This window comes from Oncorhynchus masou, chromosome 17 (genome assembly GCF_036934945.1).
Source record: "Oncorhynchus masou masou isolate Uvic2021 chromosome 17, UVic_Omas_1.1, whole genome shotgun sequence".
Classification (NCBI taxonomy): domain Eukaryota; kingdom Metazoa; phylum Chordata; class Actinopteri; order Salmoniformes; family Salmonidae; genus Oncorhynchus; species Oncorhynchus masou.
Window position 1 is genome coordinate 10,014,834 of NC_088228.1, and position 27,883 is coordinate 10,042,716.

Below are 27,883 nucleotides of genomic sequence, written 5' to 3' on the forward strand. Positions count from 1 at the left end.
TTTATAGAGTCATCGGGCTCCAGAGTGGCGCAGCGGTCTAAAGGCACTGCATCTCAGTGGTAGAGGCGTCACTACAGACACTCTGGTTCGATTATAGGCTGTATCAAAATCGGACGTGATTGGGAGTCCCATAGGGTGGCGCACAATTGTCCCAGATTTGGCTGGTGTAGGCTGTCATTGATTTGTCTAGTTAAATAAATATTAAATAAATACTATTTTGCGCAATGACTCTGTGTGATCAAAGCTTTGCGCCTCGATCAGACCTACAGTGGTACGCAGCGTCATCTGGATGTGTGCAACAGAAGTTAGATATTCACCTTCTGCTACCCTTTCTGTCAAGCCGTCGACACATACGTTCAATACATCCATCCTATGCACCACAGAACGCACTGCAACTGGCTCTGCAACGCAATGCTGCAAGAAAAACTCAGCGTTACATTAGAAATGAATGTGGTTCCGGGGTAGGCCATCATTTTAAATACTAATTTGTTCTTAACTGACTTGCCTAGTTAAATAAAAGTTCAATAATACATATATTTTAAGTTCAATAATATATATATATATTAAGATTGTAGAAAGGAAAAGGTGCAACACAATGCATTGTTTTTTATAATATATATATATATATATATATAACTTTTTTTTCTCCCCAATTTCGTGGTATCCAACTGGTAGTTACAGTCATGTCCCATCGCTGCAACTCCCATACTGACTTGGGAAAGGTGGAGGTCTAGAACCGTGCGTCCTCCGAAACACAACCCAACCAAGCCGCACTGCTTCTTGACAAAATGCCTACTTAAACCGGAAGCCAGCCGCACTAATGTGTCGGAGGAAACATCGTACACCTGGTGACCGTATCAATGTGCATGCGCCCAGCCCGCCACAGGAGTCCCGAGAGCACAATGGGAAAAGGACATCCCAGCCGGCCAACCTTTCCCTCTTACGACGCTGGGCCAATTGTGCGCCGCCCCATGGGTCTCCCGGTCGCGGCCGGCTGCGACAGAATCTGGACTCAAACCAGGATCTTTAGTGGCACAGCTAGCCTTAGTCCACTGTGTCACTCGGGAGGCCAGAAAATGCATTGTTTTATTGATGCAAGGTTTAAAGCGTAACGTTTCGGCATTCAATGGCTGAAATTCTGAATTTAACGGTTAGATGGAGGCCATTGAAAGCCGAAACAGTTGAATCTTTTAACCTTTTGCTTCAGTAAAACTGAGAATGTTTTAAGGTGAGCGAGTTTTGCGCCTTTTCTTTGACAGTCGTTGCTCATTTTCATCCTGTCAATCATTACAGACCCTAACTGTATGTATATCAATATGTCGTCACTGTCAGATGAAAACCTCCCATTTCCAAAACAGAAACTTTTCAGGAAAAGGAAAAAAACTGCAATTTTTTTCCCCTCATTAATGAACATAAAATTATGAAACTTAAGAATCTATTTTGAATAGTTATTGAATTCCTTCATGACGACTACACAGGACAGTGGAATATGTTCTGCGGGAAATGTAGGAATCTGAATGGCAAGAAAACTGATTCTGAACGAGGCTACTTGATATTTTATGGATAACGGATATACGGAGTCAGTCATTTGCTTCTAAATCTGCAATATATAATTTCCCCAGATACAGTAGCACTCCTATTGCTTTCTTGTTTACTCGCTCCAACATTTCTATCTGATGAAATTTAGGGCCACATTCACAAACACACAATGTTGAATGTCAACAGCCATTACGCTAAGGGCACAGTGAATCATAGCGTCAGACACTGCAGTACAGTTCAATGTATTGGACTGGTAAGGTCATTTTAACAACTGGGTCAGTTGATAAGGGAGTGAGTGGGCTGACCTCTCAGTGATCCTACCACCTAATTGTTTACAATAGCCACTTTAAAGTAACTGTCCATGTTTCCACATTTCTATTAAATATGACCTATAATTACAATATCAGTGAAATAGCCCCTAGCAGAGCCACTGTCTGGTGTTTCCAGGTCACTCACCTCGACACGAGCCTTGGAGCACCAGACAGGCCAACATATTATATGGACTTTTTGTCAACTTTATCACTATGACGCAAATTCTCCCTGTCACTAAAAAAAATCCATAATGGTGTCAGATATTGACTTTGTCCTGTCACAATGATGTACTGCCCTTTCCTGATTTATTATTGAGCTCTTTCCAAGCCCCCAGCTGAAGTCCTGTAGTTCAAAGATTACAGACTATACAGGCCAAGACCTTCAGGCACAGTGTGTGACGGTACAAGATTGATTGCTGTGGGTTGATTAACCGTCACACCCTTCAACCTACTTTGTTCATGATTAACCCTATTGTTTTCTAATGGTTCTACTTCACTCAATTTTCTACAGAGACCCAGCATGTCATGTAAACAGCAGGGCTTCCAAAGGTATTACAGAAAGAGGCAGATCTCGTTCAGAGAGGCTGTGAAAGCATTTGTGTTTAATTGGGGAGGACGGGCTCAAAGTAAAGGAACAGAATGAATGCAACAGTATCAGACACTTCAAACCATTCCATTCAATCCATTCCATTCAATCCATTCCATTCACTCCATTCCATTCACTCCATTACATTCACTCCATTCCATTCACTCCATTCCATTCACTCCGTTCCATTCACTCTGTTCCATTCACTCCATTCACTCCATTCCATTCACTCCATTCCATTCACTCCATTCCATTCACTCCGTTCCATTCACTCCATTCCATTCACTCCGTTCCATTCACTCCGTTCCATTCACTCCGTTCCATTCACTCCATTCCATTCACTCCATTCCATTCACTCCATTCCATTCACTCCAATCCATTCACTCCAATCCATTCACTCCAATCCATTCACTCCATTCCATTCACTCCATTCCATTCACTCCATTCCATTCACTCCATTCCATTCACTCCATTCCAATCACTTCAATCCATTCCATTCACTCCATTCCATTCACTCCATTCCATTCACTCCATTTCATTCACTCATTCCATTCACTCCATTCCATTCACTCCATTTCATTCACTCCATTTCATTCACTCCATTTCATTCACTCCATTTCATTCACTCCATTTCATTCACTCCGTTCCATTCACTCCTTTCCATTCACTCCATTCCATTCACTCCATTCCATTCCATTCACTCCATTCCATTCACTCCATTCCATTCACTCCATTCCATTCACTCCATTTCATTCACTCCATTTCATTCACTCCATTCCATTCACTCCACTCCATTCCATTCACTCCATTCCATTCACTCCATTCCATTCACTCCATTCCATTCACTCCATTCCATTCCATTCACTCTATTCCATTCACTCCATTCCATTCACTCCATTCCATTCACTCCATTCATTCAATTCACTCCATTCCATTCAATCCATTCCATTCAATCCATTCCATTCACTCCATTCATTCCATTCACTCCATTCCATTCACTCCATTCATTCCATTCACTCCATTCCATTCACTCCATTTCATTCACTCCATTTCATTCACTCCATTCAAATCAAATCAAATCAAATCAAATTTATTTATATAGCCCTTCGTACATCAGCTGATATCTCAAAGTGCTGTACAGAAACCCAGCCTAAAACCCCAAACAGCAAGCAATGCAGGTGTAGAAGCACGGTGGCTAGGAAAAACTCCCTAGAAAAGCCAAAACCTAGGAAGAAACCTAGAGAGGAACCAGGCTATGTGGGGTGGCCAGTCCTCTTCTGGCTGTGCCGGGTAGAGATTATAACAGAACATGGCCAAGATGTTCAAATGTTCATAAATGACCAGCATGGTCGAATAATAATAAGGCAGAACAGTTGAAACTGGAGCAGCAGCACGGCCAGGTGGACTGGGGACAGCAAGGAGTCATCATGTCAAGTAGTCCTGGGGCATGGTCCTAGGGCCGCGGTTCAGTTGAAACTGGAGCAGCAGCACGGCCAGGTGGACTGGGGACAGCAAGGAGTCATCATGTCAGGTAGTCCTGGGGCATGGTCCTAGGGCTCAGGTCCTCCGAGAGAGAGAAGGAGAGAATTAGAGAACGCACACTTAGATTCACACAGGACACCGAATTGGACAGGAGAAGTACTCCAGATATAACAAACTGACCCCAGCCCCCCGACACATAAACTACTGCATCCATTCCATTCACTCCATTCCATTCACTCCATTTCATTCACTCCATTCCATTCACTCCATTCCATTCACTCCATGTCATTCACTCCATTCCATTCACTCCATTCCATTCACTCCATTCATTCCATTCACTCCATTCATTCCATTCACTCCATTCCATTCACTCCATTCCATTCAATCCATTCACTCCATTCACACCATTCCATTCACTCCATTCACTCCATTCCATTCACTCCATTCCATTCACTCCATTCCATTCCAGCCTTTACTATGAGCCGTTCTCCCCTCAGCAGCCTCCATGTGCTCTGGTGTTCACTCCACTCTCAAGCAGTACCATAGCTGTGTGATGTAAAATTCCTAGAAGAGTAGCCTCTTGCCTTTTATATGCTCTTGGTTTGTGTCAGAAGTCATCCCACCACTGCTGATAACTTCACCACTTAAAGGGATACTACTGTCTGATTACTTAACTTAATGGTCTTCTTTCCCTCCCTCCCTCCCTCCCTCCCTCCCTCCCTCCCTCCCTCCCTCCCTCCCTCCCTCCCTCCCTCCCTCCCTCCCTCCCTCCCTCCCTCCCTCCCTCCCTCCCTCCCTCCCTCCCTCTCCATGGTCAGGTGCGTTGGTAGAGGTGCCCAGTGAAGAAGGGACCGAAGAGGAGTTTATGAAAGAAGAGAGAGACTGACTGATTGACACCACTGAGGATGAAGAAGAGCAGAAGTGTGTTAGCGGTGTCACCCGGCGGTGTGAGTACATTAGCTACTTACACCTTGTTTTGACAGTATTGTTCCATTCAGGTTGTGGAGCAGTCTGCTTTAGGTAGTCATCAGTTGCAAGGCAACAATGTAGCAATGTATCCATTCATTACTGTTGATAATAATTTACCCCCCTGAGTGAAATGGCATTATAGCTTCCCCCTCAAATGGCTACAAAACCCAGTGTGGAAGTGTTAGCTAGCTAGTAAGTTCTTCCATACAGCCTTATCGGTAGCCTTACACTTTGCATGAAGAGTGCCTACAGTGCATTGGAAAGTATTCAGACCCCTTGACTTTTACCACATTTTGTTACTTTACAGCCTCATTCTAAAATGTATTAGATCATTTTTTTTTCTTCATCAATCTACACACGATACACCATAATGACGTCACAATACACCATAATGACGTCACAATACACCATAATGACGTCACAATACACCATAATGACGTCACAATACACCATAATGACATCACAATACATCATAATGACAAAGCAAAAACACGTTATTAGTAATTTTAGCAAATGTAAAATAAACTTAAATATTACATTTACATAAGTAGTCAGACCCTTTACTTAGTACTTTGTTGAAGCACCTTTGGCAGCGATTACATCCTCTAGTCTTCATGGGCATGACGCTGCAATCTTTTCACACCTGTATTTTTGGTGAGTTTCTCCCATTTTTCTCTGCAGATCCTCTCAAGCTCTTTCAGCTTGAATGGGGAGCATCGCTGCACAGCTATTTTCTGGTCTCTCCAGAGATGTTTGATCGAGTTCAAGTCCAGGCTCTGGCTGGGCCACTCAAGGACATTGAGATTTGTCCCGAAGCCACTCCTGTGTTGTCTTGGCTGTGTGTTTAGGATTGTTGTCCTGTTGGAAGGTGAACCTTCACCCCAGTCTGAGGTCCTGAGCGCCCTGGAGCAGGTTTTCATCAAGGATTTCTCTGTTACTCGATTCCTGACTAGTCTCCTAGTCCCTGCATCTGAAAAGCATCCCCAGCTGCCATCACCATGCTTCACCATAGGGAAGTTTCCTCAAAAAGTGACGCTTGGCATTCAGGCCAAAGACTTCAATCTTGGTTTCATCAGACCAGAGAATCTTGTTTCTCATGGTCTGTGAGTCTTTAGGTGTCTTTTGGCAAACTCCAAGCGGGCTGTCATGTGCCTTTTACTGAGGAGTGGCTTTCGTCTGGCCACTCTACCATAAAGGCCTGATTGGTGGAGTGTTTGAGAGATGGTTGTCCTTCTGGAAGGTTCTCCCATCTCCACAGAGTAACTCTGGAGCTCTGTCAGAGTGACCATCCAGTTATTGGTCACCTCCCTGACCAAGACCCTTTTCCACAGATAGCTCAGTTTGGCCTGGCGGCCAGCTCTAGGCTTCCATTTACGAATGTTGGAGGCCACTGTATTCTTGGGGACCTTCAATGCTGCAGACATATTTTGGTACCCTTCCCCAGATCTGTGTCTCGACACAATCCTGTCTCAGAGCTCTACTGACAATACCTTTGACTTCATGGCTTGGTTTCTGTTCTGACATGCACTGTCAACTGTGGGACCATATATAGACAGGTGTGGGCCTTTCCAAATCATGTCCAAGTAATTGAATTTACCACAGTTGGACTCCAATCAAATTGTAGAAACACCTCAAGAATGATCAATGGAAGCAGGATGCACCTGAGCTCAATTTCGAGTCTCATAGCGAAGGGTCTGAATACTTATGTAAATACGGTTTCTTATTTGTAATACATTTGCAAAAACATTCTAAAAACCTGTTTTTGCTTTGTGATTATCGGGTATTGTGTGTAAATTGATGAGGAAAAAAATGATTTAATACATTTTAGAATAAGGCTGTAACGTAACAATGTAAAAAAGAGATCAAGGGGTCTGAATACTTTCCGAATGCACTGTACATAAGGACTTCGTAACAAATTCATAAGCTGTACATAAGGACTTCGTAACAAATTCATAAGCTGTACATAAGGACTTTGTAACAAATTCATAAGCTGTACATAAGGACTTCGTAACAAATTCATAAGCTGTACATAAGGACTTCATAACAAATTCATAAGCTGTACATAATGACTTCGTAACAAATTCATAAGCTGTACATAAGGACTTCGTAACAAATTCATAAGCTGTACATAAGGACTTCGTAACAAATTCATAAGCTGTACATAAGGACTTCGTAACAAATTCATAAGCTGTACATAAGGACTTCGTAACAAATTCATAAGCTGTACATAAGGACTTCATAACAAATTCATAAGCTGTACATAAGGACTTCGTAACAAATTCATAAGCTGTACATAAGGACTTCGTAACAAATTCATACGCTGTACATAAGGACTTCGTAAACAAATTCATACGCTGTACATAAGGACTTCGTAACAAATTCATAAGCTGTACATAAGGACTTCGTAACAAATTCATAAGCTGTACATAAGGACTTCGTAACAAATTCATAAGCTGTACATAAGGACTTCGTAACAAATTCATAAGCTGTACATAAGGACTTCGTAACAAATTCATAAGCTGTACATAAAGACTTCGTAACAAATTCATAAGCTGTACATAATGACTTCGTAACAAATTCATAAGCTGTACATAAGGACTTTGTAACAAATTCATAAGCTGTACATAAGGACTTCGTAACAAATTCATAAGCTGTACATAAGGACTTCGTAACAAATTCATAAGCTGTACATAAGGACTTCGTAACAAATTCATAAGCTGTACATAAGGACTTCGTAAACAAATTCATACGCTGTACATAAGGACTTCGTAACAAATTCATAAGCTGTACATAAGGACTTCGTAAACAAATTCATACGCTGTACATAAGGACTTCGTAACAAATTCATAAGCTGTAAATAAGGACTTCGTAACAATTTCATACGCTGTACATAAGGACTTCGTAACAAATTCATACGCTGTACATAAGGACTTCGTAACAAATTCATACGCTGTACATAAGGACTTCGTAACAAATTCATACGCTGTACATATGCATTTCATGATTACTTAAGTGCACTATGTAGGTATATAAGCATTTCATATCACATTCATAAGGAATACACTGAACAAAAATATAAACGCAACATGTATAGTCTTGGTCCTGTGTTTCATGACCCGAAATAAAAGATCCCAGAAATGTTCCATGCGCACAAAAAGCTTATTTCTCTCTAATTATGTGCACATATTTGTTTACATCCCTGTTTGGTGAACATTTCTCATTTGCTAAGATTATCCATCCACCTGACAGGTGTGGCATATCAGTAAACTGATGAAACAATATTTATTAGGGATCCCCATTAGCTGCTGCCAATGCATATCAAGAAGCTGATTAAACAGCGTGATCTTTACACCTTTTTTTCTGGGGGCCTCTCTAAAATGTGCAGTTTTGGTATGGACAGGGATTAGCTACAGATACAATTGCATTTTATCAATGGCAATTTGAATGCACATAGATATTGTGACATTATCCTGAGGTCGATACTCGTGCCAGTCATCCACCGCCATCACCTCATGTTTCAGCATGATAATACACGGCCCCATGACGCAAGGATCTGTACACAATTCCTGGAATCTGAAAATGTCGCAGTTCTTCCATGTCACCCATTGAGCATGTTTGGGATGCTCTGGACAACATTCCACATGCCACAATCAACAGCCTGATCAACTCTATGCATGAGGCAAATGGTGATTATACCATTTGATCTATGTGTAACAGTATAACTTTAGACCGTCCCCTCGCCCGAACCAGGGACCCTCTGCACACATCACCCACGAAGCATCGTTACCCATCGCTCGACACGGCCCTTGCTGAGCAAGTGGAACTACTACTTCAAGGTCTCAGAGCAAGTGACGTCACTGATTGAAACGCTATTTAGCGCACACCACTGCTAACTAGCTAGCCGTTTCACATCCATTACATATGCACCTACCTTTTTAGTCTGTGACAAACAAATGCATATCTGAATTCCCAGTCATGTGACATCCATAGATTAGGACCTAATTTAATTTTACCTTTATTTAATTAGGCAAGATCGTTAAGAACAAATTCTTATTTTCAATGACGGCCTAGGAACAGTGGGTTCAGTGCCTGTTTAGGGGCAGAACGACAGATTTGTACCTTGTCAGCTCGGGGATTGGAACCTGCAACCTTTCGGTTACTAGTCCAACGCTCTAACCACTAGTCTACCCTGCCGCCCCTAATTTATTTAAATTGACTGATTTCCTTATATGAACTGTAAATTGAAATTGTTCCGTGTTGCGTTTACATTTTGGTTCAGTAAGTAGTTCTGTATTAATGTGTTACTCGGCTACTTCATCCTTCCTCTCTAACAGAAATAAAGGAAGGTGCTGTCTGGGAGGGAGGGAGGTGCTGAGTCATGAGCAGATGACCGTCCAGAAACAGATGGGTGTCCGACAGGGCAGACTGCAGAGAGGGAGGGGGTGGGAGAGGGGGGGAGAGGGAGGGGTGGTGGGAGAGCGAGAAGGAGAGAGAGAGAGAGGGAGGAGGGGTGGAGAGAGAGAAGGGGAGAGAGGGAGGGGTGGTGGGAGAGAGAGAGAAGGGGAGAGAGGGAGGGGGTGGGAGAGAGGGAGGGGGTGGGAGAGAAAAGGGGAGAGAGGGAGGGGGGTGGGAGAGAGAGAAGGGGAGAGAGGGGGGGTGGGGGAGAGAGGGAGGGGGTGGGGGGGGTGGGAGAGAGGGAGGGAGGGGTGGGAGAGAGGGAGGGTGGGAGAGAGGGAGGGGGGGGAGAGAGGGGGAGGGGGTGGGAGAGAGGGAGGGGGTGGGAGAGAGAGAAGGGGAGAGAGGGAGGGGGGGGTGGGAGAGAGAGAAGGGGAGAGAGGGGGGTGGGGGAGAGAGGGGGGGGTGGGTGGGGAGAGAGAGAAGGGGAGAGGGTGTGGGAGAGAGGGAGGGGTGGGTGGGAGAGCAAGAAGGGGAGAGGGGTGGGTGGGTGGGAGAGAGGGAGGGGTGGGTGGGAGAGAGAGAAGGGGAGAGAGGGAGGGGTGGGTGGGTGGGGAGAGAGAGAGAAGGGGAGAGGGAGAGAGGGGGTGTGAGAGAGAGAAGGGGAGAGAGGGAGGGGGGGTGGGAGAGAGCAAAGGGGAGAGAGAGAAGGGGAGAGAGGGAGGGGGTGGGAGAGAGCAAGGGGAGAGAGGGAGGGAGGGGGGTGGGAGAGAGAGAAGGGGAGAGGGAGAGGGGGTGGGAGAGAGCAAATAGGAGAGAGAAAAGGGGGAGAGAGGGAGGGGGGGAGAGCAAAGGGGAGAGGGAGGGGGGGTGGGAGAGAGCAAAGGGGAGAGAGAAAAGGGGGAGAGAGGGAGGGGGGGAGAGAGCAAGGGGAGAGGGAGGGGGGGTGGGAGAGAGCAAAGAGGAGAGAGAAAAGGGGGGAGAGAGGGAGGGGGGGAGAGAGCAAAGGGGAGAGAGAGAAGGGGAGAGAGGGAGGGGGGGGGAGAGAGCAAAGGGGAGAGAGAGAAGGGGAGAGAGGGAGGGGGAGAGAGAGCAAGGGGGAGAGAGAGAAGGGGGAGAGAGCAAGGGGAGAGGGAGGGGGGTGGGAGAGAGCAAAGGGGAGAGAGAGAAGGGGAGAGAGGGAGGGGGGAGAGAGCAAAGGGGAGAGGGAGGGGGGGGGAGAGAGCAAAGGGGAGAGGGAGGGGGGTGGGAGAGAGAGAGAGAAGGGGAAAGGGAGGGGGGGTGGGAGAGAGAGAGAGAAGGGGAGAGAGGGAGGGGGGGTGGGAGAGAGCAAAGGGGAGAGGGAGAAGGGCCCATCTGTTTGTTCTCACTCCTCAGAGGGATGAAAGCTCAGTGTATCAGATGGGCAGGCCAGCTCATTTAGTGCAACAGTGTCCAGAAAGACCACTTTGAATCAGGCAACTCCCAGGTACACCCAAGGTACCGTCAGCCACCATCTCTTATAGATCTGTACCTCCTACCATTTTCTATGTCCTTGGGTTTGGCACCTTGGAAGTTGATTGTCTTTGCACTTCAACAAAACAAAAGTTTGCATAAGTCGCAGAAATCATTTTTCCGCTTTTGTGAATTCACATCTAGCAGATCTGCATGTCTGTATATTGCACACAGCCTTATCTCCACCCGGCACAGCCAGAAGTGGACTGACTACCCCTCAGAGCCTGGTTCTTCCCGAGGTTTCATCCTAGGTTCCGGCCTTTCTGGAGTTTTTCCTAGCTATTGTGCTTCTACATCGGCATTGCAGTTTGGCATTTTGGGCTGGGTTTCTGTGTAACACTTTGTGACAGCCGCTGATGTATAAAGGGCTTTATGACACACATAACACTTTGTGACAGCCGCTGATGTATAAAGGGCTTTATGACACATATAACACTTTGTGACAGCCGCTGATGTATAAAGGGCTTTATGACACATATAACACTTTGTGACAGCCGCTGATGTATAAAGGGCTTTATGACACATATAACACTTTGTGACAGCCGCTGATGTATAAAGGGCTTTATGACACATATAACACTTTGTGACAGCAGCTGATGTATGAAGGGCTTTATGACACATATAACACTTTGATTCGATTCATTGAAATGATAATGATGTTTTATCTGTTCTCCTTTACACAGCAGCACACCGTTGTGACACAGTTCTCAATAATGGATGCCAAACAGCCTTACGGGTTACTATTAGAGTCAGTAATTCAGCTGTTACAGCAGTGATTGTTCCAACACATCATGTTCCTAAGGACTGGTTAAGTGATTATGCCACTGTTTGTTTTGTTTCCCAAACCTCCTCTAAGATTTAGGAGCTAAGACATTGGGCTTATTGAGTCAAACACACATGCGGTATTGAAGTCATCAAAACTATGAAATAACACATGGAATCATGTAGTAACCAAAAAAGTGTTAAACATATCAAAATATATTTAAAATGTGAGATTCTTCAAAGTAGCCACCCTATGCCTTAAATGACAGCTTTGCACACTCTTGGCATTCTCTCAACCAGCTTCATGAGGTAGTCACCTGGAAGGCATTTCAATTAACAGATGTGCCTTGTTCATTTGTGGAATTATGTGACAAGGTAGGGGTGGTATACAGAAGATAGAACTATTTGGTCAAAGACCAAGTCCATATTATGGCAATAACAGCTCAAATAAGCAAAGAGAAACGACAGTCCATCATTACTTTAAGACATGAAGGTCCGTCAATCCGGAAAATTTCAAGAACTTTTAACTTTTAAGTGCAGTCGCAAAAACCCATCAAGCGCTATGATGAAACTGGCTCTCATGAGGACCGCCACAGGGAAGGAAGACCCAAAGTTACCTCTGCTGCAGAGGATAAGTTCATTAGTTACCAGCCTCAGAGATGTAGAAAATAGTAAAAAAATAAAGACCCTGGAGTGAAAGGTTGGTGATGTTTTCAATCCACAACGGTGACATTGTTACAATCTCAATGGCAACAATGTCACCACCGATGACAAATTGGCCTCTTGACACTTTTTGTTATTTTTGTTAAGTGTACACCTCTTGAGACAAGAGACCATTGTACTCATTCACAAGGACACATACCTGAGTCAAATAGAACCCGAGTGAAACAAAGAAACCAAGGTAATAGAACCACGTTGAAAACGATATGTTTTTCATATCCTGAGGATTATACTACACATGTCATTGATTCGCAGTGTGCTGCAGGCTACTAGTGTTTTTCATATCCTCAATATCCTACTGCACGTCATTGATTCGCAGTGTGCTGCAGGCTACTAGTGTTTTTCATATCCTGAATATCCTACTGCACGTCATATTTACATATCAACTCTGGTTATTATTATGAAGACGTACTATTATTATGAAGATACCTATACCAGGAGACTGGTGCTTTGTCCTGTTTTTGTTGACTTCAACGCTATATGTACATGGAGTGTGTGGATACATTGTGCCACAGAAACACAAACAGTTGGTGATCAAACAGACTGTAGGACTACAGAATGGTGTTTACTGCCTTTATTGTGTTTTCAAATGTATACGTTAAAACCTCTAGGTGCCTTGGTAGTAACCTTTCCTTGGTAGTAACCTTTCCTTGGTAGTAACCTTTCCTTGGTAGTAACCTTTCCTTGGTAGTAACCTTTCCTTGGTAGTAACCTTTCCTTGGTAGTAACCCACGACTCATCCTTTCTGATCCAGTCTGTGAGTGTTTCCGTGCACGCCACGCTCTGTGGCCAGGCGTTTGTGTCTCTTGGGCTTTGTTCGACCCGTGGCCTTGTTGTCTTCCCTGTCACCGTTGAACGCGGCTCCATTTTCTACCCCCATTCAAACTCAAGTGATTTGAGTCTTTAACTTAAGTCGTTGGTTTTCTTGTTCTTTCATGGCCGATTTCATTATATACAGTGTATTCAGACCCCTTGACCTTTTCGAAATGTTGTTACGTTACAGCCTTATTCTAAAATGGATTAAATTGTTAAAAATCCCAATCAATCTACACACAATACCCCATTATTGACAAAGTGGAAACAGGTTTTTAGAAATGTGAAAATGTATCACGTTAAAATTAACTGAATAACATAAGTATCCAGAAGCTTTGCTATGAGACTTGAAATTGAGCTCAGGTGCATCCTGTTTCCATTGAACATCCTTGCTTTTTGTACAACTTGGAGTCCACCTGTGGTAAATTCATTTGTTGGACATGATTAGGAAAGGCACACACCTTTTCTACACTACCGGTCAAAAGGTTTAGAACACCTGGAGAGGCCTACAAGCCACAGTGTCTCACATCCACTGTGATATCTGGAGGAGGATCGGTGATGATCTGGGGGTTCTTCAGCAAGGCGGGAATGGGGGCAGATTTGTCTTTGTGAAGGACGCTTGAATCAAGCCACAAGGAAGAAAACCTGCATCCTTCTGCACTGACAATGTTCTCCAACTCTGAGGATTGGTTTTTCCAGCAGAACAATGCTCCATGCCACGCAGCCAGGTCAATGAAGGTGTAGATGGAGGACCACCAGATCAAGACCCTGTCATGGCCAGCCCTGGAGGGTTATTCCACCAAATATTGATTTTTGAACTCTTCCTAAGTTGAAACATTAGTATTGTGTTTAAAAATGAATATGAACTTATTTTCTTTGCATTATACGAGGTCTGACAACAGTTGTCATTTTCTGAAATGCTCTAAATTACTATTTTTATTTGGAAGAAATGTTGTCAGTCGTTTATAGAAAACCAATGTTCATTTTACCCAAACACACATACCTATAAACAGTAAAACCAGAGAAACGGTGGACTTTTATTTTTCCAGAGCTGTATGTAATATATCCCTCGTACTTCTGACTTTAAGCTGATTTCTAACAGGTGCATTATCTGACAAGATTTGAAAACTTTGATCATTCCCTTATAAAAACGTGACCATTTTGATGTTGTGACGAAGACGAAGGGAATTAGGAAGCAGGTGCAGATGGTGAGTTTAATAATAACGAACATGGTGTGTTACAAAACAAGAGCAGCGTCTGGACATGAAAACAGAACCAACACTGCCTGATGATGGGGGTTGGTGAGGGCTATATGAAGGGAGAGTAATCAGGGTGGTGATGAAGTCCAGGTGTGCTTAACGATGGGGAGCAGGTGTGGTTACCGATGGGGAGCAGGTGTGCTTAACGATGGGGAGCAGGTGTGCTTAACGATGGGGAGCAGGTGTGCTTAACGATGGGGAGCAGGTGTGCTTAACGATGGGGAGCAGGTGTGCTTAACGATGGGGAGCAGGTGTGCACAATGCGGCTTGCCAGGACTGGGGGTTAGAAAACCGGCGACAGCCAGCACCGGAGGGAGGGAGCAGGAATAGGCGTGACAGTAACCCGACGCATGGCTCCATTCGCTGGACGACACCGGCCAGGAGGACGGCCCTGAGGGTAAGGAGCAGGCCGGTCGGCAGACATGGAAATGTCCGCCACCAGGACCCAAGAGTGTTCCTCAGGATTGTACCCCTCCCAGTACACCAGGTACTGTAGCCGACCCCCACGACTCCCATGCGGTAGTTGGTGGGGAGTTCTAAACGATAGGTTACCTCATTGACCCTCCGGAGAACTTTCAGTGGCCCCACAAACCAGGGGCTTCCCGAGGGGCGGAGCGTTCCTGGTGGAGACCCAGATGTTATCACCAGGATGGAACACGGGAGCCTCACTGTGGTGGCCGTCCGCCTGATCCTTCTGACGGTGCTCTGGATCCTCACGTGGGCGGCATTCCACACCCCTTGTCAACTGCAGAGACCTCGGTCTAGCTCAGAGTCCACTGAGCTAGGACCGGCTGATACCCCAGGATGCACTGGAAGGGAGTCAGCCTGGTCGAGGAGTGACAAAGTTCTGGTTGTATTCCATCTAGGGAAGGAAGCGAGCCCACTGCTGGTCCTGGAAGTGACTCCTTAGGAACCTCCCCAGCTTCTGGTTGGTCCTCTCCACCTGCCCGTTAGACAGAGGCCGGTACCCAAATGTGAGGCTGGCCGAGGCCCCTAGCTTCTCTATGAAGGCATTCCAGACCCACGAATTGGGGTCCACGGTCTGAAAAGATGTCCTCCGGAAGGCCCTAGTGCCGGGAAGACCTGATGGAATAGTGCCTCCGCGACCTGGAGTGGTAAGTAGACCAGAGAGAGGGATAAAACGGCAGGATTTGGAGAATCTGTCAACCAGAATAGTGGTAAAACCATCAGAAAGTGGGAGATCTGTTACAAAGTCTATGGACAGATGTGACTAAGTCCACTGAGACACTGGAAATAGTTTACCTGCTGGAGCATGCCGGGGAAATTTGGATTGAGTACATACCGAACATGAGTTGACATAGTGGGCAACGTTCTGCGCCAAGGTAGGCCACCAGTATTTATCGGAGAGGGATTGGATGGTACGGGTGACCAGCGGTGAGGAATGTGTGTGCCCAGGTCAACATCTGCTCTCTCACCCCCGTGGGGACATACATGCGCTTTGGAGGGCAGATGGCAGGAGCGGGTTCCCTCTCCAGAGCCTGGCGGATGTCCACATCTATGTCCCAACACACAGGGCCAACAATGTGGGACGACCGCTTGATGGGATGGAGGACACTCACAAGACCCTCCAGCGATGTGGAACCACAGGGTGTGGGAAAGCAGGTCTTTGGCATCCTGGTCCCCAGGCGGTGATTTTCAGCTCCAGCTGTCTCCGGCAATGCCACTCTGCCGAGGAGAGGTGTGGCCCCTACCTCCATGGGTTCAGGCTATGCCTCAGGACATCCAAAGGAGGGAAGTGAGTGGCGAGTTGGACGCTGACGATCCTGAAGAAGGTTATCCAGACAGATAACCATCGAGATTAGAGCGTCCAAGGATATGTTGTCATCCGACATGCCAACTCTGTCTGGACTCTTTGCGCAGTCCAGAATAGAGTGTAGAGCGCCGGCTCATCCGATCCACTGGAGACTGCCACAGTCCGCAAGGTGAGGGCGTACTCCGCAGCGGTCTGGGCACCCTGCTGGAGTTGACAAAGTCTCTCACTTCCCTCTCTGCCCTCTGGAGGATAGTCGAAGATCGCCCTGAACAGAGCCATTTCGATGGGCGGATGGCTGGCTCACTGTGACGACCCGTGGTGTGAGGCCCTCCGTCAGCGGTATGGAGAACCTCGCTGGTGGTGTCGAGGTGGTGGAGAACGCAGAGGACCTCCTTCATGGTCGTACCCAGTAGAGCCAGCTGGTCGTGGTGTTGGGGGGGGTAGATGACCCTGTTTCTCGACCGACTGGAATATGGTGTAATTATCTGCTGCTTCCATTATTTCTTGAGGCAGTATTTTGTAATGGAGACGCAGGGAAGCAGGTGCAGAGGGTGAGTTTAATAATAACGAACATGGTGTGTTACAAAACAAGAGCAGCGTCTGGACATGAAAACAGAATCAACACTGCCTGATGATGGAGGTTGGTGAGGGCTATATGAAGGGAGAGTAATCAGGGTGGTGATGAAGTCCAGGTGTGCTTAACGATGGTTGCCAGGTGTGCTTAACGATGTGTGTTGCTAGGTGTGCGTTACCATAGGGAGCAGGTGTGCGCAGTGGTGGTTGCCAGGTGTGCGGAGAGATGGTTGCCAGGTGTGCGCAGTGATGGTTGCCAGGTGTGCGGAGAGATGGTTGCCAGGTGTGCGCAGTGATGGTTGCCAGGTGTGCGCAGTGATGGTTGCCAGGTGTGCGCAGTGATGGTTGCCAGGTGTGCGCAGTGATGGTTGCCAGGTGTGCGGAGAGATGGTTGCCAGGTGTGCAGAGAGATGGTTGCCAGGTGTGCGCAGTGATGGTTGCCAGGTGTGTGGAGAGATGGTTGCCAGGTGTGCGGAGAGATGGTTGCCAGGTGTGCGGAGAGATAGTTGCCAGGACCGGTGGTTAGTAGACTGGCGATGTCGAGCGCCGGAGGGAGGGAGTAGGCGTGACAGATGTATCTATTTATTCACATTTTACCACAGTGAACTAACTTATTGATGATATGACAATAATGCCAATGCTCATTGATATGTCTATCAAAGATTCAGATGAAAAGGCAAACATAAAAGCTGATTCATTTGAAAAGAAGATGAAACTCAGTACAGAAAGAGTAATTACCTTCCCATAACTAAAATTAACCTTGAAACCCAATGCAGGGAAAGAGATGTCTGTTTAAACCCAATGCAGGGAAAGAGATGTCTGTTTAAACCCAATGCAGGGAAAGAGATGTCTGTTTAAACCCAATGCAGGGAAAGAGATGTCTGTTTAAACCCAATGCAGGGAAAGAGATGTCTGTTTAAACCCAATGCAGGTAAAGAGATGTCTGTTTAAACCCAATGCAGGGAAAGAGATGTCTGTTTAAACCCAATGCAGGGAAAGAGATGTCTGTTTAAACCCAATGCAGGGAAAGAGATGTCTGTTTAAACCCAATGCAGGGAAAGAGAGGTCTTTTTAAACCCAATGCAGGGAAAGAGAGGTCTTTTTTTTCCTTTCCTTTGTCCAATTCAAAGTGACAACAGCTTTATCGATCACGGATTAGAATGACACACGTCTGGATCCTGGAAACGCCTGCTCAATACATGACAAATACACAGAACGGTAAAACCATTACCATTACTGACGCAACTGTAACATATTGACATGTTTCTACTCAAATATCTTATGGCTCTTTTGTGACACAAGTGGAACACGATAGGAAAAAGCCTTTCACGCCAATAAATACATTGTAATGTATTGACATTTTGCCATTGAAATATCCTGTTTTTAGGGCGGTGAAACGTAATGGAAAAGGCCCATCTCAGGGTCGGGCTGTGATTTGCGGGTTGTCAGTTTGTATTGCCACTCTCCCACTGCAGACAACATGGATAGATCAGACAAATTACATTTCCTAGAAATACCAGTGGACTCAGCGCTGCTGTGTTTACTGTCAGTCAATTACTGCAGGGACTGACTGCAGAGCAGGTGGGGTGACAGTTCGTCCTCTGTCCGCTGTCTCGCTCCCTCCCTCCTTCCCTCCTTCAGCCTCTACTCCTTTCTCCTGTGTTTATTGGTCTCTATCTTTCTCCTGTGTTTGCTGGTCTCTATCTTTCTCCTGTGTTTGCTGGTCTCTATCTTTCCCCTGTGTTTGCTGGTCTCTATCTTTCCCCTGTGTTTGCTGGTCTCTATCTTTCCCCTGTGTTTGTTGGTCTTCCTAAATCAATGTGTTCTCTCTGTCTTTCTCTAACTCTGTCAGTTTTGCCATCTTGCTCTCCCCAATGCGTCTTCTCTGGGTCAGAGAGTTGTGGACTGCTATTATTCTTGTGATCTCAGCAGGAGGTGTTGGAGAGAGGAACAGAGAGGGAACTACAGTCGTATGGCACCAAGGCAAAATGCACCAGCCAGTATGATAAAACCCTAATGATAGAATGCATGATAGGCTACAATAGTGGTAAATGTACCCACTGTAGCGACAGATCTAGGATCAGTTTATCCTCCCTAAATCGGTAGTCCTTAACCATAAGTAGGCGGAAACTGATGCCATTGTCTTGGGGCATCTTCACCCTACTCCCCACTGACGCATAGAGCATTATAGTATATCCTGTACTGACGCATAGTGCAGTATAGTATATCCTGTACTGACGCATAGTGCATTATAGTATATCCTGTACTGATGCATAGTGCATTATAGTATATCCTGTACTGACGCATAGTGCATTATAGTATATCCTGTACTGACGCATAGTGCAGTATAGTATATCCTCTACTGACGCATAGTGCATTATAGTATATCCTGTACTGACGCATAGTGCAGTATAGTATATCCTCTACTGACGCATAGTGCAGTATAGTATATCCTCTACTGACGCATAGAGCAGTATAGTATATCCTCTACTGACGCATAGTGCAGTATAGTATATCCTCTACTGACGCATAGAGCAGTATAGTATATCCTGTATTGACGCATAGTGCAGTATAGTATATCCTCTACTGACGCATAGTGCAGTATAGTATATCCTCTACTGACGCATAGTGCATTATAGTATATCCTCTACTGACGCATAGTGCATTATAGTATATCCTCTACTGACGCATAGAGCAGTATAGTATATCCTGTATTGACGCATAGTGCAGTATAGTATATCCTCTACTGACGCATAGAGCAGTATAGTATATCCTGTACTGACGCATAGAGCAGTATAGTATATCCTGTACTGACGCATAGTGCAGTATAGTATATCCTCTACTGACGCATAGTGCAGTATAGTATATCCTCTACTGACGCATAGAGCAGTATAGTATATCCTCTACTGACGCATAGTGCAGTATAGTATATCCTGTACTGACGCATAGTGCAGTATAGTATATCCTCTACTGACGCATAGTGCAGTATAGTATATCCTCTACTGACGCATAGTGCAGTATAGTATATCCTCTACTGACGCATAGTGCAGTATAGTATATCCTCTACTGACGCATAGTGCAGTATAGTATATCCTGTACTGACGCATAGAGCAGTATAGTATATCCTCTACTGACGCATAGTGCAGTATAGTATATCCTCTACTGACGCATAGTGCAGTATAGTATATCCTCTACTGACGCATAGAGCAGTATAGTATATCCTCTACTGACGCATAGTGCAGTATAGTATATCCTCTACTGACGCATAGTGCAGTATAGTATATCCTCTACTGACGCATAGAGCAGTATAGTATATCCTCTACTGACGCATAGTGCAGTATAGTATATCCTGTACTGACGCATAGAGCAGTATAGTATATCCTCTACTGACGCATAGTGCAGTATAGTATATCCTCTACTGACGCATAGTGCAGTATAGTATATCCTGTACTGACGCATAGTGCAGTATAGTATATCCTCTACTGACGCATAGTGCAGTATAGTATATCCTCTACTGATGCATAGTGCATTATAGTATATCCTGTACTGATGCATAGTGCATTATAGTATATCCTCTACTGACGCATAGTGCAGTATAGTATATCCTCTACTGACGCATAGTGCAGTATAGTATATCCTCTACTGACGCATAGTGCAGTATAGTATATCCTCTACTGACGCATAGTGCAGTATAGTATATCCTCTACTGACGCATAGAGCAGTATAGTATATCCTCTACTGACGCAGAGTGCAGTATAGTATATCCTCTACTGACGCATAGTGCATTATAGTATATCCTCTACTGATGCATAGTGCATTATAGTATATCCTGTACTGACGCATAGTGCAGTATAGTATATCCTCTACTGATGCATAGTGCATTATAGTATATCCTGTACTGGCGCATAGTGCATTATAGTATATCCTCTACTGACGCATAGTGCATTATAGTATATCCTGTACTGACGCATAGTGCATTATAGTATATCCTGTACTGACGCATAGTGCATTATAGTATATCCTGTACTGACGCATAGTGCATTATAGTATATCCTGTACTGACGCATAGTGCATTATAGTATATCCTGTACTGACGCATAGTGCATTATAGTATATCCTGTACTGACGCATAGTGCATTATAGTATATCCTCTACTGACGCATAGAGCAGTATAGTATATCCTCTACTGACGCATAGTGCAGTATAGTATATCCTGTACTGACGCATAGTGCAGTATAGTATATCCTCTACTGATGCATAGTGCATTATAGTATATCCTGTACTGACGCATAGAGCAGTATAGTATATCCTCTACTGATGCATAGAGCAGTATAGTATATCCTGTACTGACGCATAGTGCATTATAGTATATCCTGTACTGATGCATAGTGCATTATAGTATATCCTCTACTTCTCTCCTCTGCAGCTTATTACTCCTGACCAAGTTACTCCTCTGAGGTGCCCTGAGGGCAGAGCAGCGTGGTCTGTGCTACTCTGACAGGGGGTGACCTGAGGGCAGAGTAGCGTGGTCTGTGCTACTCTGACAGGGGGTGACCTGAGGGCAGAGCAGTGTGGTCTGTGCTACTCTGTTTTTAGACATGTTTGCGAATTTATTTAAAATAAAAATACCTTATTTCAATTCGTATTCAGACCCTTTGCGATGAGAAATTGAGCTCAGGTGCATCCTATTTCCATTGATCATGCTTGATGTTTCTACAACTTGATTGGAGTCCACCCGTGGTCAATTCAATTGATTGCACACGATTTGAAAAGACACACACCTGTCGATATAAGGTCCCACAGTTGAAAGTGCATGTCAGAGCAAAAACCAAGCCGTGAGGTCGAAGGAATTGTCCATAGAGCTCGGGGACAGGATTGTGTTGAGGCACAAATCTGGGGAAGGGTACCAAAAAATGTCTGCAGCATTGCAGTTCCCCAAGAACACAGTGGCCTCCAGAATGTTTGGAACAACCTTGACCTGCTAGAGCTGGCCGCCGGGACAAACTGAGCAATCGGGGGAGAAGGGCCTTGGTCAGGGAGGTGACCAAGAACCCAATGGTCACTCTGACAGAGTTCCAGAGTTCCTCTGTGGAGATGGGAGAACCTTCTAGAAGGACAACCATCTCTACAGCACTCCACTAATCAGGCCTTTATGGTAGAGTGGCTCGATGGAAGCCACTCCTCAGTAAAAGGTACATGACAGCCCGCTTGGAGTTTGCCAAAAGGCACCTAAAGGACTCTCAGATCATGAGAAACAACAGTCTCTGGTCTGATGAAACCAAGATTGATCTCTTTGGCCTGAACGCCAAGCATCACGTCTGGAGGAAACCTGGCACTGCTTATCACCTGGCCAATACCATCCCGACAGTGATGCATCGTGGTGGCAGCTTTATGCTGTGGGGATGTTTTTCAGCTGAAGGTACTGGGAGACTCGTCAATATCGAAGAAAGATGAACGGAGCAAAGTACAGAGAGACCCTTGATGAAGACCTGCTCCAGAGCGCTCAGGACCTCAGACTGGGGTGAAGGTTCACCTTCCAACAGGGCAACGACCCTAAGCACGCACACAGCCAAGCCAATGCAGGAGTGGCTATGGCACAAATCCCTGAATGTCCTTGAGTGGCCCTGCCAGAGCCCGGACTTGAACCTGATCGCACATCTCTGTAGAGACTAGAAAATAGCTGTGCAGCAACGCTCCCCATCCAACCTGACTGAGCTTGAGAGGATCTGCAGAGAAAAATGGGAGAAACTCCCCAAATACAGGTGTGCAAAGCTTGTAGCATCATACCCAAGAAGACTTGAGGGTGTAATCACTGCCAAAGGTGCCTCAACAAAGTACTGAGTATAGGGTCTGAATACTTATGTAAATGTAACATTTAAGTGTTTTATTTTAATACATTTGCAAACATTTCTAAAAACCTCTTTTGCTTTGTCATTATGGGGTATTGTGATGTCATTATGGGGTATTGCGATGTCATTATGGGGTATTGTGTGTAGATTGATGAGCAGAAAAAAACTATTTAATACATTTTAGAATAAGGCTGTAACTTAACAAAATGTGTAAAAAGTCAAGGGGTCTGAATACTTTCTGTATGTACTGTATGTCATGTATAGTTTTGTCAGTAATGTGCGAACACAGATAGCAGGTTAGGCCCACCCAGTGGCTCTGCTGTTTCTTCTTCCATTTACAATGGGGTGTTAAGCAGTGCTGAGATTGGCTTGGGTTGGGAAAGCATCCTGCTGTCTGACAGGAGGAAAGCAGCTTTTTATGGTCATTATTTCTTTCTGCTACTTGTTCAGTCTCTCTTTTTATTATTTATTATCTCTCTCTCTCATTCATTTTCTCTCTCTCTTATCTCTATTATTCATTATCTCTATCATTTATTCTCTCTTTCTCGTCTTTCTCATTATCTCTCTCTCTCTCTCTCATCTCTATTATTCATTCTCTATCATTTATTCTCTCTTTCTCGTCTTTCTCATTATCTCTCTCTCTCATTAATTTTCTCTCTCTCTTATCTCTATTATTCATTATCTCTATCATTTATTCTCTCTTTCTCTCTTCTTTATTCTCTCTCTCTACGGACATGCGCTGCATACGTAATACATCTTGCATGCAGGGCACGTGGGCGTTCAAACACACACACTCTCTCTTCATCACCCCCCTCATTCTCCCCAAACACCGCCACACCTATCTCTCACTCGATCCCTCTCCTTTGTTTATTTGGCCGTATCCCTGCTTCAGTTCCACTTGGACGGAGTGAATATATAACAGAGGGTGATGTATAACCCCACTCTGTCAGGAGCCACAGGCTGAAACCACCTTTGTTTACTGCCCACCATTACAGAGAAACGCACCAGACAACCTATCTGATGTCATAACATCGAAACAGACACACACGTGCACAGCACAGGAGGTTGGAGGCACCTTAATTGGGGAGGACGTGCTCGTTGTAATGGCTGGAGCTGAATTAGTGGAATGGTATCAAATATATCAAACACACTGTTTCTATGTGTTCGATTCCATTCGCTCTTTTCCAGCCATCATTATGAGCCGTCCTCCCCTCAGCAGCCTCCACTGGTGCACGTATCTGTACACACACGTACTGCATCCATCAACCCCCTCATCACACACACACCACCGTCTATAATAAATACTGCCTCCGAGTTCGCTGTTTTGAATGATCTTTGAATAGAAGAAAAAGAATCCCCACCAAATTGAGACTGTTCATTTTGTTTATAAATATCACGTAAATGTGTGTGTGTTGACTTTTGTAATGAAATCGGTCATTGTGTTAAGAAACATTTTTCTAAAGAAAAATTATATTACATTTATTTTTATTTTTTTTGAGAACCTGACCTCAAAACATTGAAGGAAACATTTAAAATTCAGTACTCTCTGTACCCAACATGACCAGTATGAATATATTATCTGTAAAAATATCAACACTTCCTGTATGTCTTGGGAGTTTAGAATACTGTAGTCTCACAGTAGGTCATAGAGTGCCCCCTAGTGCTATGTGCATGGAACTGGCTAAAGATGAGGATTTGACATCCAATGGAATAGTCAATGTATTCCCTTGAATGAATGTCCTCTGCAATGTGTCGATGTAGTGGCTGGTTTGGGTTTATCAAAGCAGTATATGCTCATGTAACATAATATGGAAGCAATGACACTAAATGCCTTTTTTGTAGTCTTGTCTATGTCCACTGAACCTTTTTGTAGTCTCGTCTATGTCCCACTGAACCTTTTTGTAGTCTCATCTATGTCCACTGAACCTTTTTGTAGTCTTGTCTATGTCCACTGAATCTTTTTGTAGTTCCGTCTATGTCCACTGAACCTTTTTGTAGTCTCATCTATGTCCACTGAACCTTTTTGTAGTCTCGTCTATGTCCACTGAACCTTTTTGTAGTCTCGTCTATGTCCACTGAACCTTTTTGTAGTCTCGTCTATGTCCACTGAACCTTTTTGTAGTCTCGTCTATGTCCACTGAACCTTTTTGTAGTTCCGTCTATGTCCACTGAACCTTTTTGTAGTCTCGTCTATGTCCACTGAACCTTTTTGTAGTCTCGTCTATGTCCACTGAACCTTTTTGTAGTCTCGTCTATGTCCACTGAACCTTTTTGTAGTCTCGTCTATGTCCACTGAACCTTTTTGTAGTTCCGTCTATGTCCACTGAACCTTTTTGGAGTCTCGTCTATGTCCACTGAACCTTTTTGTAGTTCCGTCTATGTCCACTGAACCTTTTTGTAGTTCCGTCTATGTCCACTGAACCTTTTTGTAGTTCCGTCTATGTCCACTGAACCTTTTTGTAGTTCCGTCTATGTCCACTGAACCTTTTTGTAGTTCCGTCTATGTCCACTGAACCTTTTTGTAGTTCCGTCTATGTCCTCTGAACCTTTTTGTAGTCTCGTCTATGTCCACTGAACCTTTTTGTAGTTCCGTCTATGTCCACTGAACCTTTTTGTAGTTCCGTCTATGTCCACTGAACCTTTTTGTAGTTCCGTCTATGTCCACTGAACCTTTTTGTAGTCTCGTCTATGTCCACTGAACCTTTTTGTAGTTCCGTCTATGTCCACTGAACCTTTTTGTAGTCTCATCTATGTCCACTGAACATTTTTGTAGTTCCTTCTATGTCCACTGAACCTTTTTGTAGTCTCATCTATGTCCACTGAACATTTTTGTAGTTCCGTCTATGTCCACTGAACCTTTTTGTAGTCTCGTCTATGTCCACTGAACCTTTTTGTAGTTCCGTCTATGTCCACTGAACCTTTTTGTAGTCTCGTCTATGTCCACTGAACCTTTTTGTAGTTCCGTCTATGTCCACTGAACCTTTTTGTAGTTCCGTCTATGTCCACTGAACCTTTTTGTAGTTCCGTCTATGTCCACTGAACCTTTTTGTAGTTCCGTCTATGTCCACTGAACCTTTTTGTAGTCTCATCTATGTCCACTGAACCTTTTTGTAGTTCCGTCTATGTCCACTGAACCTTTTTGTAGTTCCGTCTATGTCCACTGAACCTTTTTGTAGTTCCGTCTATGTCCACTGAACCTTTTTGTAGTTCCGTCTATGTCCACTGAACCTTTTTGTAGTCTCGTCTATGTCCACTGAACCTTTTTGTAGTCTCGTCTATGTCCACTGAACCTTTTTGTAGTTCCGTCTATGTCCACTGAACCTTTTTGTAGTCTCATCTATGTCCACTGAACATTTTTGTAGTTCCGTCTATGTCCACTGAACCTTTTTGTAGTCTCATCTATGTCCACTGAACCTTTTTGTAGTCTCATCTATGTCCACTAAACCTTTTTGTAGTTCCGTCTATGTCCACTGAACCTTTTTGTAGTTCCGTCTATGTCCACTGAATCTTAGACATAATCTTCTATCAACGTTATGTATCAACATTCTGTCAGCTTTCCCATGACTTTTAGTCTTCGCTATAACCATAGTTCTGTCAACCCCTCATCTTATAACCCTCTAAGTTCTACATCAGCTTTCTTTCAACGTCTCTACTGCCTCTTGCTATTAGCCATAACCTTCTATCAACGTTCTACTAGCATTCTCTCAACCTTTGCCTTTCAGGACACCAATGAGACCCCGGGAGTGTTCGGCAGCACTCTTGGAGTGGACCTTTGCCGGGGCCGCAGGCGTCACTCGGGCACGCTACAGCTGCCCCCGTTGTCATGGCGACAGGCGGAGAGGGATCTAAGCCGCGCGCCAGAGGGGGACACCATGGCCCGGCCCACCACCCTGCCCTTCCACCCGCTGCCACAAATCAACATCATCCACGCCGACCCCGACAGGTTAGGTCAGAAACTAGCAGACACTGCAGTCCTGGAGAACTCAAGTTGTGCTTCCTTTCTTGAGGTTAAACCCAACGTGTTTTCTCTTGTCTGTATTAGAGCATTCTATGTTCATGTTTTGGTGAACCAATCTTACTCTATACTAAGGTATAATATGTGTTGGTGGAATCCTAGCAGCATGTCTCTCGAGTGGCGCAGCGGTCTAAGGCACTGCATCTCAGTGCTGGAGTCGTCACTACAGGCCCTGGTTCGATTCCAGGCTGTATCACAACCGGCCGCGATTGGGAGTCCCATAAAGCGGCGCACAATTGGCCCAGCATCGTTAGGGTTTGGCCGGGAAAAGGCCGTCATTGTAAATAAGAATTTGTTATTAACTGACTTGCCTAGTTAAATAAAGGTTATATAAAATATATATCTTTTCTGGACATTATATCAGCAAAGTGCAATTTCATTTCATCTTGGGCGATGTTCTGCATACCGGGGTATTTCAAAATACTGATGGTATGATTTTCAATACTGTGTACTACAGAGGGGGTTGACCTTAAAATGGTCACTTTCTGGGCTTGAATGGAAAGAGAGAGAGAGATGGGACTGTATGGAAGAGGGAAAATGGGTAGAGATTGTTTAAGTGAACCAAAGAAAGAGTAGGTAGGTAGAGAGAAGGAGTAAAGGAAAAGATGGCGGGAGAGGCACAGAGTGTCCCCCCTGGCGAATCCTTGAAGTCCTGACAGAATAATAGAGAAGAGCTGGCCAAACAGGTATGCCAACTAGAGCTGTCAGAAGAACGTTGTTTTGTTCTCTCTGTTGCGTAGTGTGCTGTATCCTCTCTGGTGTGTAGTGTGCTGTATCCTCTCTGGTGTGTAGTGTACTGTATCCTCTCTGGTGTGTAGTGTACTGTATCCTCTCTGGTGTGTAGTGTGCTGTATCCTCTCTGGTGTGTAGTGTCCTGTATCCTCTCTGGTGCGTGTTGTGTCCTGTATCCTCTCTGGTGCGTGTTGTGTCCTGTATCCTCTCTGGTGTGTAGTGTCCTGTATCCTCTCTGGTGCGTAGTGTGCTGTATCCTCTCTGGTGCGTGTTGTGTCCTGTATCCTCTCTGGTGCGTGTTGTGTACTGTATCCTCTCTGGTGTGTAGTGTACTGTATCCTCTCTGGTGTGTAGTGTACTGTATCCTCTCTGGTGTGTAGTGTGCTGTATCCTCTCTGGTGTGTAGTGTCCTGTATCCTCTCTGGTGCGTGTTGTGTCCTGTATCCTCTCTGGTGCGTGTTGTGTCCTGTATCCTCTCTGGTGTGTAGTGTCCTGTATCCTCTCTGGTGCGTAGTGTACTGTATCCTCTCTGGTGTGTAGTGTACTGTATCCTCTCTGGTGAGTAGTGTACTGTATCCTCTCTGGTGAGTAGTGTCCTGTATCCTCTCTG

The 27,883-nt window shown here is 44.9% G+C and overlaps 1 protein-coding gene across 1 annotated transcript in view; it reads left to right on the forward strand.

Moving 5' to 3' along the window:
- The window catches only part of LOC135558417 (3',5'-cyclic-AMP phosphodiesterase 4B-like), a 111,184-nt gene that overhangs the window by 19,738 nt on the left and 63,563 nt on the right, over nt 1-27,883 (forward strand). The window contains exons 2-3 of the mRNA XM_064992203.1: nt 4,737-4,865; nt 26,249-26,469. Of these exons, the coding sequence (XP_064848275.1) occupies nt 4,824-4,865; nt 26,249-26,469 (263 nt within the window). The 5' untranslated portion in view covers nt 4,737-4,823. The remainder of the gene's footprint in view (nt 1-4,736; nt 4,866-26,248; nt 26,470-27,883) is intronic.